Source organism: Chinchilla lanigera, unplaced genomic scaffold, assembly GCF_000276665.1.
Source record: "Chinchilla lanigera isolate Chin_1 unplaced genomic scaffold, ChiLan1.0 scaffold00106, whole genome shotgun sequence".
NCBI lineage: Eukaryota > Metazoa > Chordata > Mammalia > Rodentia > Chinchillidae > Chinchilla > Chinchilla lanigera.
The window spans coordinates 2,229,248-2,246,288 of NW_004955507.1; the positions used below are offsets into that span (position 1 = coordinate 2,229,248).

The 17,041-nt window shown below is 34.9% G+C and overlaps 1 protein-coding gene across 12 annotated transcripts in view; it reads left to right on the plus strand.

The window, feature by feature from the left end:
- Cc2d2b (coiled-coil and C2 domain containing 2B) overlaps window positions 1-17,041 on the plus strand; it is a 101,880-nt gene that overhangs the window by 68,794 nt on the left and 16,045 nt on the right. For 11 of the 12 annotated variants that reach the window (XM_013506214.1, XM_013506216.1, XM_013506215.1 and 8 more), the window contains 5 exons: window positions 3,001-3,097; window positions 11,688-11,786; window positions 13,898-14,080; window positions 14,247-14,444; window positions 15,648-15,737. In XM_013506214.1, the coding sequence (XP_013361668.1) occupies window positions 3,001-3,097; window positions 11,688-11,786; window positions 13,898-14,080; window positions 14,247-14,444; window positions 15,648-15,737 (667 nt within the window). The remainder of the gene's footprint in view (window positions 1-3,000; window positions 3,098-11,687; window positions 11,787-13,897; window positions 14,081-14,246; window positions 14,445-15,647; window positions 15,738-17,041) is intronic. The other variant, XM_013506218.1, reaches the window with a different exon arrangement.

Consider the following 17,041-nt stretch of genomic DNA (forward strand, 5'->3'; position numbering starts at 1 on the left):
GTTAATTCCCTACCACTTTGTTTGTAACTCCGTACTGTCTTAACTGTTCCTTTGCTGTTTTGTAAAATGTCTGTCTGTTAATATTTTCCTCCTTTTAATTTTAAAATTAAAAAATTTAAAAAAGAGTAGAATTTTCCTACATCTAAATATGATGTTTAATAACACACACACACACATACACAGTGTGACCCAGTGAAAGCTGATCTAATTCTGTATATATTTCCTCTAATGTTGCTGTGCTTTACTGCTGGGTACAAATTTTTGTCAAGGCCAAGTATCTGTAGATTGTCTTAGCGACTGCGACACCCAACATCCAACAGCTGCATCTCTAAGGAGGAAAGGTTTGTTTGGGCTTACAGTTTGCAGAGCTTTCAGTCATCACTGCAGAAGGGCATGGCACAGGAAAAACAGCTCATCGCACTGCAGCAGAAAGCAGAGAGGCTATCAAGGGAGGAAGAAGGGAGATAAACTCTTCTAGGTACGCCCCCAGTGACCCACCTAACCAAGCTTCACCTCCCAACATCACATTTGCCTACAAACTCACCAGTTGACTACTCCACTGATGAATATCAGCCCCAAGATCCAATCACCTCCCCAAAGCCCCACCTATGAACACGTGAGGCTTTAGGGGTACATCTAGATGTAAACCATAACAAATATTTAATATTTTTCAAATAATATGACTATCTTTACCACACAAGTAAAAAAATTGACTTCTTATTCATATATGTAGATCACAATTGTCTTACAGATTGGCTGTCATTTTATGTGAACTGATTCTCTGTGATTCAGTTTTTACCATTTCTAATATTTTATATTTCACAGTTCACATAATATTGACTACACATAATTATTCATATAATTTTTATATTTTTATATGCTTTGTCTCATGTTAGCATAGGCATCCCCACCAACAAAGAATAGAGGAACTAAGAACTTACATAATCATATGCATATATATGATTACATCTAATAGGTATATAATCATTCACATCCCAGCTGCCGCACCACTTCTCAAACTGAAAGCCTCTAAACCCTAACCAAGATTTGCAAGGAAAAGAAGACCCTCTTTATGTCATGAAAACCCTATGGTGGCAGTATACCTTGGAATTTTATTAGTTCAGATACTATCAATGCTTTTTTGCTCATTGCAGAAATCAAGTTTGTCATCACAGGTTCAATATCTACTCAATTATATTTATAGTATATTTGGCCAGAGTTCCTAAATAGATATTCTTCTTATTTGACTCCCTGTCAGGATCTCTTGTTTTGCTTTGTCCTCTGATCCTTGCTTTCCTGAACTTTTTGCTGTTTGTGTTTAAAGGAGAACATGGATTTAAAGGGAATTATGTTGGGTTACACTGTTACATCAAGTTAAATAGTATACAAGATTTTAAGCAAAATATAATGTACTTGCTTAGATTTATAAAGGTAAAATATGTATTTATATGTATTTAGAAATATTTAAAATATTAACAGACATTAGTGTCAGAAGAAATACAGTATATTAGATAAATTGGTTTAAGAAAACATGAAACAGATAAATGAACATTTTGTGAACTAAGGTAAAGACTATAGACTGTTTACAGTCTTGCCACTGTAACCGTGAGAGAAGCCAGGAACACATTAAGAGTGCAGTTGTTCTCTAAACTTAACCAGCATTTTTCAATTGTCAATGCCTGTAGAACTCAGCTAAGCAAAACCATCCATCTATCACTTTTTGTTGTCTTTGATATAAGACACATATTTTTCTCTTTGTGTAATATTGTAGTGAATAAAAACCACATGAAAATGAATAAACAGTAAGAAAATAGTAATTAGACCCTAGACTTATACTTTGGAGGAAGAATTATGGCAAATTTGAAGGTAAGTTTTAGTAGACTATCAAATACAAAATAAGGAAGAAAAACTTGAGTAAATTAAGAGACATACTAAATTGACCAGCTCAGAAATGGCTTGAGGATGGTTGATATCCTTTATACTGCTGGAACAACATTATATATATGTATTTCCTCTCCTGCTGTACCTTAAGCATTTTCAACATGAGAATAACCCCTTGAGGAGCAAAGTATGGGGAGCCAGCTCATTATTTTATCACTTGGCTATATAAGGAATCCTCATTTTAAAATTGTTCTCTAAACTTAACTAGCATTTTTCAATTGTCAATGCCTATAGAACTCAGAAACTTATAGAAATGGCTGGAGATCCTTTGAAATAGTACTTGTTTCCTTTAGAAGCAATATTCAACAGATAATGCCAGTGACAATGGTATATTAAAAAGATTGGGTCTTTGGAGTCTATTGGATCTATATTCAGATCAAAGCTCTGTCACTCACTAAGGGGAATATCTTGAGCAAGTTATTTAACTTCTCTGAGCTTCAGTTTCACGTGTTAAGTAGCCTACTACTTAATCACTGTTGAATACTTGGTGGAGATTCAGTACCAATCTGGAGCTGACAGTGTAATTTCATTGCTCATGATACGTATCATCATTTCATTTAACTCCAAAATGTGCCTAATGAAGTAGGCCATCTGCAGGCAGCTGGCAAAATTAAATGTACTCTATTATCCCAAATTCTAGTTAGAGAAAATAAATATGGGAAAGAGAATGAACTCTTTGGTTAAACAGTCATATCTATTAACTCAGAGCAAAAACCATTTTAACTATATATATGAAATAGCAAAATTTAAGATAGTTGGAAAATCCTAGTGCAGTATCCTCCAGACAGTTCCCTTGCAGTGGATGGCTGTAGTGAAAGCCTTTCTGTTTGACATTTAAACATTTTCACTTTTTGTCTTAAGAGAGATACAAAGCAAATAACAAAGCAATGTTGGCTCTAATGGAAAGCCACAGCCAGTCTTCAAAGTACATAACTTTTTCTAAGTTTATACTTTATAAAAGAAAATAACAGAGGTACTCATATTGTTCTTTATGAATAATGTCCTTAAAAAATAGATTTAGAAACAATAAGCATTTATGTATATTTTTCTTGCTTGCAGCTCACCCGGACATGATTATAGCTTCTCAAATTTGTCTAAAATAAAAGATAATATATACATCAACATTTTTGATGAAGTGATCATTGAAAAACATACGGTAATGTACAGTAATTAATATAATCAATGTTGAAATAATCCTAAGAAGATTACTGTGTGAAATCTAGTAATATATCAGTAAATTTATTTTAAATGCAGTATCTCTACTCAAAGCTTTCAAAGAATTTGAGGCAAATTGTAGCAAAATCGACATATGGCAACTCATTTCAAAAATAATATAGATAATAAACCACATATAAGAGGAGGAAAGATTAAATATTCCAGAACTTGGGAGTAGTAGGGTTTTACAGTTGAACATTACCTATAAATGTGAGCTTCCTCGTAGTAAAGACAGAAAGAAAAACAAAGATAGGTTGAGTATTTTTTCATCTGAATAAAGAAAATACAGCACTTAGATGAAAGACTGAACTACTTCTAGGACTAAAATTTAGTCTATTCAGTGTTGTCCCTAAAATTACTGAACATCTTTTTCATACATGAGAGGTTTCTAAGAGAATGCCTACTACCATAGTAAGTGTTGAAATAAATGTTAGTTTCCTTCATACTGAAGATGGCTCTAAAAATATGAATAGCCACTGTGTCTACTTTTTTGGGATAAGTAACTGTAAGTAAATGTATTAGTGTTCTCCAGAGGAACAGAGCCAATAAAATGTATGCAAGAGGGGATTTATTAGATTGGCTTATACAGTTAGAGAGGAAAGTGCCTTACAGGGTCAGAGGCTAAATAGAACTACAATGGCTCTCTTCAGGCTGGGAAGCAGGGGAAGATAGGAACTTCTCAGCCCAAGACTTGGAACGTGAGAGATCAGTTGTAAAGCCCCTGCTCAAGCCTGAGAGCCCGAGACCCTTCTGGAGAGCCATTGCTGAAAGCCTGTGTTCAAAGACTGAAGAATCTGGAATCTGAAGACCACAGGCAACAGCAGCAGCACAAAAAATGCACCCACTCGAAAAGGGTGGATGATGAGCATGTACAATGGATGGCTTCCATCTTCTGCATTTTCATTCATTCTGGGCCCTGATCTATTGGTTACTGCAGCCCAAGTTGAGGGCAGGTCTTCCCCACTCAGTTCACTGACCCACATGCCCGCCTTCTCTGCAGCACCTTCATAGACATATCCGGAGGTGTACTTTACCAATTTTCGGGACATTCTTCAATCCAGTCAAGTTGACAACCAAGTTAAACATCACAGTAAATTAAATCCTTCATGTAAATGTCTGAAAAATTAGATGGCAGTACTATTAAAGGTTAATTCTCATTCTACTTGGAAGTTGCTGGGGATCCAGTTAAGAAAAGTTGAGCAAGACCTTGAAGTATGTTGTTCCGGATTGAGCCTACTATAAAAACTACTGAAAATCATAATAGCAATCTTCACATCTGGTTTTTGAGGAGAAACCACACACATTCTTACTAAAACACCAACTCTTAATAAAGGCTGAGGGTAATAAACAATAATTTAGTGATGACTTTTCTCCAAAGAGTTAAACTGAGTCTTCTGTCATATAAACTGATAATGAGTGGAACTTTAAAAACACAAAAGAATGCCTAAGAGATTGTTTTTCTCTCAAAAATGAATTATGTCAATGACCAATTTGTTCAAAATTTGAGTAGCAGTGGATAACAATTTAACTCTTCAAATGCTGTTAGAATGAGACCCATACACTTTGGGTATTGGGTCTCATATGTGACCCAGACTTGTTTGTGACAGTGGTGGCGTGCTGTTTAGGAAAGCAAAGGGCAGTGCATGCTTTGGCAACACATATACTAAAATTGGAAAGGAGAGAGCCTTTTCTCACAGACTAGGCGGGGTAACTATGGACCAAAACATTCCATTTTCTCATAAAAGATTAAATCTAGGCTGGGCTCCAAGATAACCACTTAGGGGGCTGGGGATTTAGCTCAGCGGCACAGTGCCTGCCTGGCAAGCGGAAGGTCGTGAGTTCGGTTCCTGGTACTGGAAAAAAACAAAAACAAACAACAACAACAACAACAAAAAAAGATAACCACTTAGATACAACAAAGTTTTGGTTTATCAATGATGATTATTTTGTCCAAAAGTACCTCAATTTTCCCTTTTTCTCCTCCTGAATTTTTTCATTTTGGTTATCAACTATTCCTTACTTCTCATGAATCTCCCCCTCATGAGTCAGGTACCAACAGAAAGCTGAAGGTTTGAAGTCTTACAGACAAAAAGCCTATTTTTAACACCAGGAATGAAAGAGCTGGGCTAAACTACATTTGAAGCTGGTGAAGCAGTCCTGAGGCACCCTCTAGATTTGGACTTCTGTTAACTAAAGTTATAACAAACACTCTGATAGCCACAAAAAGAACTGTAATCCAATACTCAAGTGTTGGTTTAAATGTTTTTGAAAAATTAGTATTTTTCAAGATTTTTAAGTTTATTAGCATATCATTTTCAACATATCTCATCATTTTTGATCTACTGTTACCTACTCACCTCTTATTTATAACTTTACACAGATGTGTCTATTTTTAAAATTTTAATTGGGAAGTGTAAAACTCTTGAAACTAAGAGCTCTATTTAAAAGGGGGTTATGGAGCCATTACAGTTGATAGCCAGAAAGACCAAGGTCCTGAGATGAACAAAGTCCTGATGCAATCAAAGAAAACAGGGTAGATAGTAGTTGTGAAAATGTCCCCAGGGCCTAACAAAGCCAGAAGGTTTCATAATGAAAATTTGTGGGGCAAAGAAAGCATAGATTATTCACACTGAACCTACATTAGCTGTAGATAAAAAGGGATCATACAACATGGGGAAAGTTGAGTAGGAGGGTAAGGAGGAGTCTTGTTTCTAGTTGCTTAGGTTTGGAAGCAAAATGAGTTGGCCCCTAGTGTATACAACAGTCCTGTTCTATTCAGCCTGTAGTTGCCCGTAGTTGTTTTAGCTGATTAAATCTCACCTATCTATCATCTTTCCTATCCTCCATCCTCCAACCCTTGTAATTAAATTTAGGACATATTTTAGACTTTTTCTTTGATTAAAAAATTTGCATAATTTTTAAAGAGCCAACTATTAAAATTGATTTATACTTAAGTTTTTATGTTGTCTAATTCATTTATTTCTGCTTGTATTTGTATTATTTTTTTCCAATGTCTTCAGGACTATAATATGTGTACTTATTTTGGTCAAATGTGTTGAATGACTCATTTATTTAATCTCTTGCTCTCTCATAAATAATAGTCTATCACTAAAAACATCTTAAACTATTTTATATTGAATTGTCTATTATTTTTATGTTTAATTATTTTCCTCATACATTTTTATTACATTTTCATCCTTGACCTAATAGTTTTTAATTCTACCCTCTTACACTGTTAACTGTTTCAGAGGTTTTAATGTAAATTTTTGGTTTTAAATTTTAGTTTTATTACATTGTAACCAATTGTATTGTGTATGTGGGCCCCTAACTCACAGTTCATATCTGGAGCCATTGGTACCAATTATATGGTTGCTAATTAATTAACACACATAGATGTTAATCCTAATAACAAGGTAAGGTGATGTATCAAGCAATATGCCTTGTTCATAAGAAAAAAAAACCAAATACTCCGAAGAGATGAAAGCATTAGGGTGGAAAAACTAAATACACAAATACATGAATTTCATTGATATGTCTTATTTAAAGGACTAATTCAATCATGGCAATCTCATTTTAACCATTTAACCATCAGTGTCTGGAACTGCTTAAGTTTATGAGACTTTGTTGCAGACTTAGCACATGTACATTATAGCTCAGGAATTAAATTTTGCTTTGTCACTTAGTATAAACAGTTCATACGCTGACTCATAAAAGGTTAATTAAATATACAATTCACACTGATTGTCCTCAGATAAAATGAGAAGACCCATAGGGAACTAATTTTAAAGTGAACCCCAATAGAGGTATAATTTATAACCTGTGGCAAGGTAAACTTAGGAAGCCTGCACCATCCTTGGAACCTGGGATGGAAAGAGTAATGCAGTTGAGATGACACCAGTGAAAAGTTCAAAGCCACAATTTCTCTAAAATAGTAAGTGTGCCTGCTGCCTTTTAGACTAGAATGACATAGTCCTCCTTGCTCAGCTCTGTTGTTGCAGGTCAGCCTCTAGATTTAAAAGACCCTGGTAAGTGGAAGGGGTAACTTCTCAAGCACTAAAAGTTAGAAGGGCTCCAGATGCTTAAAGGTGGTAGGAACTAAAGGTGAGAATTAGTTTGGGGAATTTAAAAGATTTTAGCCATTCTCTTTTCACCTTCCCAGAGGTTTCCCATTTCTGACCATTGGTTGGCAAACTGAAAAAAGTTAAGTGACTAAAAATGAAATGGATTTAGAGTATTGTCAAAGGGAGAGTTGGGGGGTGGTTAGTAAGTGCCAGTCACTCTTATGCCTAATTCCTGTTTTTCCTCACTAGTCACACTTCCTCTAACTTAAAAACTGTTATTGAAAAAAATTAGTAAACTATAATCTGCACATATTAAAATAATCTGACAAGTTTTGACATGTGCATTTACCCATGAAACCATCATCACAATCAAGATTATGAATATATTCATTACCCTCAAAAGTTTTTCCCTGCCCAGTTGATGTACCCCTCTTTCCTCCTGTTTCCCACCTCAGCAACCATTGATCTGTTCTCTGTTATTATAGTTTAGTTTACAGAATTTAACAGAAATTGAACCATTTCACCCAATGAATGAATAAATCAAAACACATTATACCTCATTAAAAAGTACAAATATTATGTCAATCAAAAAATAAAATTATTAAAATAAAAATTGAGTTAACAAAAGTCTGATGATCCTACTGGTGTTAATTTTTGTGTAATCAATTCATCCAGATTCTCTTAGCTATACCCTTTTTAAGAAAATATAATCATACTGTGTATACCATTTTATAACCTTTTCATTTCATGATACTTTCAATTCTTTTGTCAATAAACATGGAATTATACTACAAAAAAAGAAAAAAGAGGATCATACAGTATGTGATCTTTGGGGGGAGGAGTTGCTGCTTTTGCTTGGAGTTATTTTGAGATTCATCCATGCTGTAGTACTTATCAAATGGTTGCATTACATGCATGCTTATGTATTCACTTGCTGAACATTAGGGTTATTTTTATTTGTTCTCTTCTTTGAGATGCTGGGGATTAACCCAAGGCCTTGCACATGCTAGGAAAGTACTCTACCACTGAGTTATACCTCAGCCCAATTTTAAAAATTATTATTAAAAATAAAGCTGCTGTGAACATTTGCATTTAAATCTTTGTATAGAAAAGATGCTTTTATTTCTCTTAGTAAGTACCTAGAAGTTAAATGGTTGGCTATTATAGGTGGATCTTTATGAAACCTGTTTCTCAACATGCTTGTAGCATTTTTCATTCTACCTACTTTTTTGAACCACTTTGTTACACTTTTTAATTTTAGCCATTATAATAGGTGTGTGGTTGTTTCTCATTATGACTTAATTTGTATTCTTAATTATTAATGACCTTGAGCATTTTCCCATATATTTATTTTTCATATACGTATCTTCTTGGTAAAGTAGTTGTTCAAATCCTTTATTTTTTTAATTAAACTTTTTATTATTGAGTTTTGAGAACTATTTACTTTGTGTACAAGTCCCTTATCAGATATCTGATTTACAAATATTTTATCCCAGTATATAGTATGTCTTCATTTACTTGCCAGTGTACTGTATTTTCAAGAACAAAGTTTTTAATTTTGGTAAGGTCAGATTTACTAACTTGATTTATTTTATTTTAAAGAGAATGAAAAAAAACAATAGCTAAATACAAACAAAACAAAGCAAGGACATTCAAAATGATACGGGGTTTCAAATCAAATGATAAGGATTAACAGTGCCTGTTCTATTATATATTGTTATCTTGAACGAAGTTGCTCAGATTACCAAATGTAAGAAAAGAAGATCGATCAAACCTTTAAAAGGAATAAGAAAGTAATAATTTAAAAGAACATTAGAGACAATACATAGTTTCAACTTGATTTTAATTTTTTATTTTTTTGGTACCAGGAATTGAACTCACAGCCTTGTGCTTGCCAGGCCGGTGCTGTACTGCTCAGCTATATTCCCAGCCCACCAACTTTATTTTAATGTTTTTTTGGCTCTATTTTATTTTGCAACTCTGTTAAGTTTATACATGTTTAAGATTGTATTTCTTCTTGATGAATTGATTCCTTTATCACCATGAGATATCTTTCTTTTTTCCTGGTTATAATTCTTGGTTTAAAATCTGCTCTTTGGCCTGGGGGTATAGTTCAATGGTAGAGTACATGCTTAGCATGTGTGAGACCTGGGTTTAATCTGTGGAACTGAAAAACAAAACTTAAACTACTTTTTCTGTTATAAAATATAGTCATTTCAGCTCTCTTTTAATTAGTTTTTATTAGTTAGTGTTTATATGTTATGTCTCTTCTTTGCTCTCCACCCCCTTACCCCAGGGCCTTTGTACTGAGCTATACCCCCAGGCTTTTATTCTATTTTATTTTGTTTTGAAACAGATTCTCACTAAGTGACTAAATTGCCAAGGCTGGGCATGAGTTTATGATCCCCACTTGAGCCTCCCAGAGTACTGGGATTACAGGCATGTACTACCACATCAGGTTTTTTCTTTTTCTTTTATTCTTTTAATTTTTCCATTATATTTAAAATGGTTTTATTTTAGACAGTTAATGGTTGGATCTTGCTTTCTTATCCATTCTGACAATTTGCTTTCTATTTTATTTTATTTTTTTATGCAAAATAAAATATTCAGAGTACAAAATATGGGCATAAAGTATTCTCCAAACTGTATTAGCACAAGTCTTTCTTTTCAATGAGCTAAGAAAAACTCATATTAACTATCTCTTTTTTCTTTTCTTTTCCTTCTTTTCCCATTTCCTCCACCCTCATTCCTCTTTTCTTTTGAATAATTTCTTCCCATTTCACAATATCTATTGTACATTTTGGACCTTATTTAGTCTTTCAAATACCAAGGAGACAATCTCATACCAAGAGAGACAATATGATGTTTACACATGTGAGTCTGATTTATTTCACTTAAAAGTATGGTCTCAAATTTCATCCATTTGCCTATAAAAGTCTCAAATTTATCTTTCTTTATGCCTGAGTAGTACTCCATTGTATAAAAAGACCACTTCTTTTTTATCCATTCCTCAGTTGATGGGCATTTGGATTGTTTCCAAGATTTAGCTATTACAACTTGTGCTGCTATAAACATGAGTGCCTATGTATTGCTGTGGTGTGGTGTTTTTAATTCCTCAGGAAAATACCCAGAAGGGGAATAGCTCGGTCAAACAGGACCTCTAATGGTAGCTTTTTGAGAAATCTCCATACTGATATCCACAGTGATTGCACCAGTCTACATTCCCACCAACAATGGAGATGGGTTGCTGTTTTCCCCACAGCCTCTCCAGCATTTGTTAGTGGTTGATTTCTTCATGATAGCCATTCTTTCTGGGGTGAGATGGAATCTCAGTGTTGTTTTAATTTGCATCTCTTGAATGACCAATGGTGTTGAACATTTTTTCATACATTTATTTGCTGTTTGTATTTCTTCCTCTGAGAAATGTCTATTCATCTCAGATGCCCATTTTTAGATTGGGTCTTAAAATCTGGGGTGTCTGATATTTTTCAATTATTTAATATTCCTGATTTAAGTTCTTTGTCTGGGGGACAACTGGCTAAAATTTTCTCCCACTCTGTGGGTTGCCTTTTCACTCTGTTGGTGATTTCTTTTGATATGCAAAAGCTTTTTAATAAGATGAGGTCCCAGTTGTTGATTTTTTATATTATTTCTTGTATGATCTGGGTTTTGTTCATGAACTCTCTGCCTATCCCTGTCTTCAAGACTTCTACTTATTTTCTCTTCCAGTAGATTTAGTGTTTCTGTTTCAGTATTTAGATTTTGATCCATTTTTACTTTAGTTTAGTGCATGGTGATAGACACAGGCCTAGTTTTAGTCTTTGGCATGTGGAAAGCCAGTTTCTCCAGCACCATTTGTTAAAGAGACTATTTTTCTTCCAGTGAACATGTTTGGCCCCTTCATACAATTTCTATAATCATTGACCTGACTGGGCTCCATATTCCTATTCGTTTTCTGCTTATGCCATCTACTTTTTGTTACCCTTTTCCTGCCTTCTTTTGGGTCAATAGAGTACTTTCATCATTCCATTTTATCCCCATCATTTGCTTCTTTGTTTTCTTAAGTGTTGCTCTAGGTTTTATAATACATTCTTTAATTGCACAGTCTACTGTTATGTATTACAGTACCACTTCACAGAGTGTATAAATGAGATGTTGTAACACCTCCATTTCCCTCTCCCATATTTGTATTAATCTTATAATACATTTTACTTGTGTATGTCATAAACTACACAATAGATCATATTTTTGCCTTAAATACTTATATCCTTAAAAAATTGAAAAGCAAGAAAAATTTAGTTTCTATCTTTCTTTTGGTTTCTTTTAAAAAGGAAGACATATTTCAAAAACCCCAAATGAAAGAGAATAATATTTTATACTTACCTGTGAGTTTGAGAAACTACTCCTATGGTATTAAGCACTATAAAATGTATTTACTTTAATACACTCCATTTTAATTTGTTTTGATAGGATCGCTGTCTCAAGAGCTGCAGTGGTCACTCCTACCTGAGAAAGAACTGGCTGGGTTCCATCGTTTTCCCTTTCTCTGCTCTTTTGCAACAGTCCGAGGTAACAGAACATGGCTGCTTACCAATCATTCTGAATTCTGACTTCTGGCCAACAGAAACACTTCTTGTTATCTTTGAATCAGATTCTATGTTCGGCAGGTTGGAAGTTTAATTAGAAATAATCCTTTTTAGAGTGTTGTGCTTGCTTCGGCAGCACATATACTAAAAAAGAGTTTTAGGGCTTTGGAGTGTTTGAAGGTTTTCACTCTCTCTAGAAAAGGGACACTCACAAATGTCTTACATCTTTAGAGTGTTTACAGAGGAAAAATGTCTCGCCTTGCATCTTAAAGCAGCATTCATATTTGCATGTTAGAGATTTGTCAGTCAGGTCATGAAGCGTTCTGATTTACGGTGCTGCTTTTCAGTCACGAATCTTAGGAATGTCAGCTTACCACTACTGCTTATTGATAACAGTGAGACTGATTATTAGAACTGGTCTCTGTGAGACCTTCCGAGAACCTGCTGTTGGATTATATAGTAAAAATATGCCTGCAGGACCAGCAAAGCATTAGAACTCCAGCCTAATCTCCATTTTAGGCTCTTTTATTTACCCAGTGACCTGAGGCAAGGTACTTGACATTACTGAGGCTTTGCCAGCCACTGAATATTTAAAGAGTCAGAAATTAATTTTCTACCCCTGTGAGTTTACTATCTGTAGAATAAAACTAATATCTTTCTACAGTGTGAAATACTTTAGTAGAGGCATGAGATAAGTAAGAACACATCATAGGTGTGTTCTTTACTTTCTTGGGCTAAAGGGGAATTGGGAACACTCAGATAGTTTGGTAGTGGGTAACAAGAGGCTGAGGAGGAAAATGCAGGGCAGGGAAGACTTTACTGAAGAAGTAAATTCTGAATAAATTTGTCAAACAATGAGGGCAAATGAGTGAAAAGGAATCATATGCACTAGGCCAGATGCAGCAGAAAGTTTAACTAGCCGTGGCTGATGTAAATAAAAGATCTATCTAATCTAAAGAGTTCAGATGCCAGTGCAGCAGTTCAAGGACATAGTCAACAACCCAAGCCGCTTTTGTCTTTATATCCCACTCCTCATATTGCAAAACATTCACTGCAACTCCAGTTTCATAACTGTGTTGTATCAGGGATAAGCAAAACCACAGTGCTTAATTCAGAAAAACAGACAGGGGGCTGGGGATTTAGCTCAGCGGCACAGCGCCTGCCTGGCAAGTGCAAGGTCGTGAGTTCGGTTCCCGGTACCGGAAAAAAACCAAACAAACAAACAAACAAACAAAAAAAAAAAAAAAAAAACCAGAAAAACAGACAGTTCTTCAGAAAACTCCAACAGACTACTGGGGATGGTTGCACACACCTGTAATCCCAGCTGCTCAGGAAGCTGAGATAGGAGGATTTCAAGTTCAAGCCCAGCTTGGGAAATTTAGCAAGACTGAGACATAGCAGTCTCAAAATAAAACATAGAAAGTATTGGGAATATAGCTCAATGCGAGGCCCTAGTTTCACCCCCAGTCCAAAAAACACAAAAGGAAAAGGAAATATGATAGAAAAAAGGAAAACCTCTCACAGACTTCTTCTTGCATCTTACTAATGTGACATGACCACTATCCACCTGTCACGTTATCAACTAAACCTGTTGCTAAAGGAGAAAAGAGGACACTAGGTAGGAAAGAAAAGTAAAAGTGCCCCTGTATTGCACAGTAACATGAAGTCATGATGGACCACACTGCAAATAAATTGTTGGAATCTAAATTGTTGGGGGTAAATTGCTTCCTATGCTTGTCAGTTCTTATCGGCAGTTTTCAATCTCAGCTCAGACTGACTCTAAGGAGATAGTTAAGAATGTGGGCTTCAAAGGCAGATAAAACTGGATTATAAACCTGGCTCCACTACTCATTGGTTCTTTGATCTTGCACAAATTGCTTCAACTCTCTGAGCATCTATAAAATAGAGATAAAAGCAATTATCTATAAGATAGAAGTAAAGGCAGTGTTTATTTCATTAAATGATACAGTCTGTATCAAGCACTTGCCACAGAGCCTTGCACGTAGTAAGTGCACAGTTACCCACTGCTTGTTATTATTGCTTATTACTGCAACTTACCTCCTCCTTCCCTTCATGCATGATACATTCTTTCAGATTAGTGGAACATTTCAAGTCAACATTCCACCAGTTTTGCTTGGATATACTTGGAGTAAGACTTACTTATCTCCTAAAGAAGACTGCAATGGACAGAATTTAAGAGAATGTACCTTCATAAATATTTTTGCTACTATTGAACCACAAATATCATATGTTTCCTGTAATTCAAAACTAGACAAGGTAGGTTTCGCACTGCATTGCTTTTAGATATATCATCAAAGGAGTGTAAGCTATTTTAAAAATCAGTCATAATAATTTTAAATCTGGCAAAAGTAGACACTGACTGTTGGTCTTTTCCTGTGGGAATAATACAGTACAAACTGAAATATTTTAAATTTGTTTCTAGTTTTCAGATCAAATTGATGTTTTGCAGAAAGCACAGATTTTTAAGAGTAATTGTAAAGCAATGTTTCCCAACCGAAGAATCATAACTACTGTTTTTAATGATGAAGGGATACAAACCTTAGTAACAAGATATATCAAAGCATTAAATCCACCTCAACAACTTCTAGATATATTTCTTCATGATTCTAATGCAACACTTGTAAGTTACAATTATTTTTAACAGGCTCATGGTGATTGGTGGTCATCTATGAAGAATCGCTATACCTTTTGTTTATGTAGATTCAATCTATTCAGTTGGCTGTCCTCAGACTATTTATATTATTTGTGAGTTACAAAGCTTCTTTAGCTATACTTTCTAAGCTAAAATCAAAAGTCCTGGTTTATTTGCCCTTTCCACACTCTGCTTTTCAATTGTAAGTTTCTTCTTTTTTTATAGGAGATTAGCAATGGTTATTATAGTGCACATTGTTATCTTCTTGCCTCTGTGTGCTGATCTCAGTGTCCCAGGAGACAACAGTGGTCTCAGATTTATTTCAAAGACGAACTTTACAATAATAAATAAGCCCTAGTTCCATGCTTGTCAAGGACTGTGAACCGGATATATTAATTACAAGAAGTCATCAGTGTAAAAATATCATGAAAGCCCGGCATAGTGGTATACACCTGTAATCCCAGCACTTAGCAGGAAGGTCACCTTGAGTTTGAGGTCAGCCTGGGCTACATAGTTCAAAACCATCCTGGACTATGTAGTGAGACCTTGTCTCAAAAAAAAAAATCATGCAGAAATGGCAGTTATTGTACATTAATTACACTGTTGGTGAACTTTACGGCTAACTTTATTGTTTATTTGTATCCCTTTCTCCTTTCTTACCTTAGTCTGAGTCCTTGTCTCCAACACATTAGTGGGAATTTCAACCGTAGAACTTCTATTGCTTAAGAAAGCAAGGTGTACCACTATTCTTTAAATGCAGCAGCTAGTAACAAGCTTATGTTAAGAAAAAGAACTGACAGTTTATGAACCTAAAAATAAATCAAACTTTTGCTATTCTTCAACATATTTAAGTTTTTGTAGCAGCCATACTTTAAAGTGCTATTTAATGTTGATAAATATTGCAATAATGTTTAAAATCATTTATTTATTATAGAAAATAATAACGGTTAATATACACCCTCTGGAGCAAAGCTAGTTGTGGCCTCAGCTCTCATAGACTCCACATATCACATTAACCATGTGACCAGGGGCAAGTTATTTTATTGCTCTAAGCTTGCTGCTGCTTCTGCAAAACTAGAATAATAATAGTGTCTATAGGTTTGTAGCCTATGCTAGATGAAATAATGATTGTAAAATACTTCTGAGAGATGTATATACTGATACACTCAATGAATGTTAATATTATTGTAGGACCTCATTGCAAGATTTGTGTCTCTGATTCCTTTTATGTCTGATACACTGGATGACAATGATGGTTCTGATATATGGATGACATCAGAGGTAAGAAATTATATTGTATAGTTAAGAGGGATTTCTTACTTGCTTTTCTTTTCTTTAAAAAATATTATGTAGGGTATAATACCTTTCCCTGTAAGACTTACAGTATTTGATAATTGTACACATCATTTTTGGCTTTGTAACAATCTATGGAAAGAATTCATGAAGACCAAAAATCTTTTCAACATTCTGAATGGTAGCTCATGAATGGTTTGATTCAAGGAAAAGTTCAGGAGTACAATATGACATTTTACAGAGAATGACATTGCCTGTCATGTAGAGTTTATCAGACTATAAAGTCTAGAGCATATGCCACAACTTCCCAAAGGCTTTCCCCAGTGTCCTCTATCTAAATGAAGAGCTTTTATAGCGCTGCTCTTCTCTAGCAACTGGGTTAAAGTTACTTTAGTTGCCATGTAAAGTATACACCCTGTGCAATATCGGGAGCATTTTCATGCTAAAAGTCTGTTTGGCATTTACATTAAATTCAATTTAATTGGGCATCCTATACTTTTTCTAAATTTCCCTTTCACTTTACATTTAGTTGCTTGTGTATTGACCCTACACCCACACTCTGTACATATATATTATAATTGTAAACTCCATGAAGGTAGAAGACTTGGTTCTTATTTATTCTTCTATTAATAACGTGTACCACTTTAAATTTATCAAACATTTGATAACTGTTTTAGTTGGGAAACAAAATTATGACACTTTCAAAGGGACATTTTCATTTGAAACTTGTAGTTCTGACATTTATCTAGTGTTTTATGACCTGAGTTAGAGCTAAAATTTTTGGGATTTTTTCAACAGAAGCCATAAATCCAGAGTTTTATATGAAAAATTTCCATTTTTAGAAGAACAATGCAAGAGGCCACACAAGATACACTTATCAACAAAAATTAGGTCATACATCATCAGTCTGCCACTTCTGCTGCCTCTTTTCTCCCCTGCTGTGCAACATCACTCAACACTCTATATTTGATCCCTTGCACCCAACCCAGGGGCTTGGCTCTTTCAGTTGAAGAAGTCTCAGTCATTCTTCATGATTGGGCTCCAACTCAGGTTTCTTCCTCTCTTTTGTTGAATACTGTGTTGGAAGAGGTATAGGACAAAATACTGTACTTCTCTTACCCAACAAGGGTCACTTCCTCCCAGAATACTAAGCTACTCCCTCACAGAGAAGGCTCCTCAGAGTACCAGTCCCTACATCCCTGCTTATCCAAGATAGTTTAATATTTGTTTTCAATAAAAACATTACAGGGGCTGGGGATTTAGCTCAGCGGCAAAAAGCGCTTGCCTGGCAA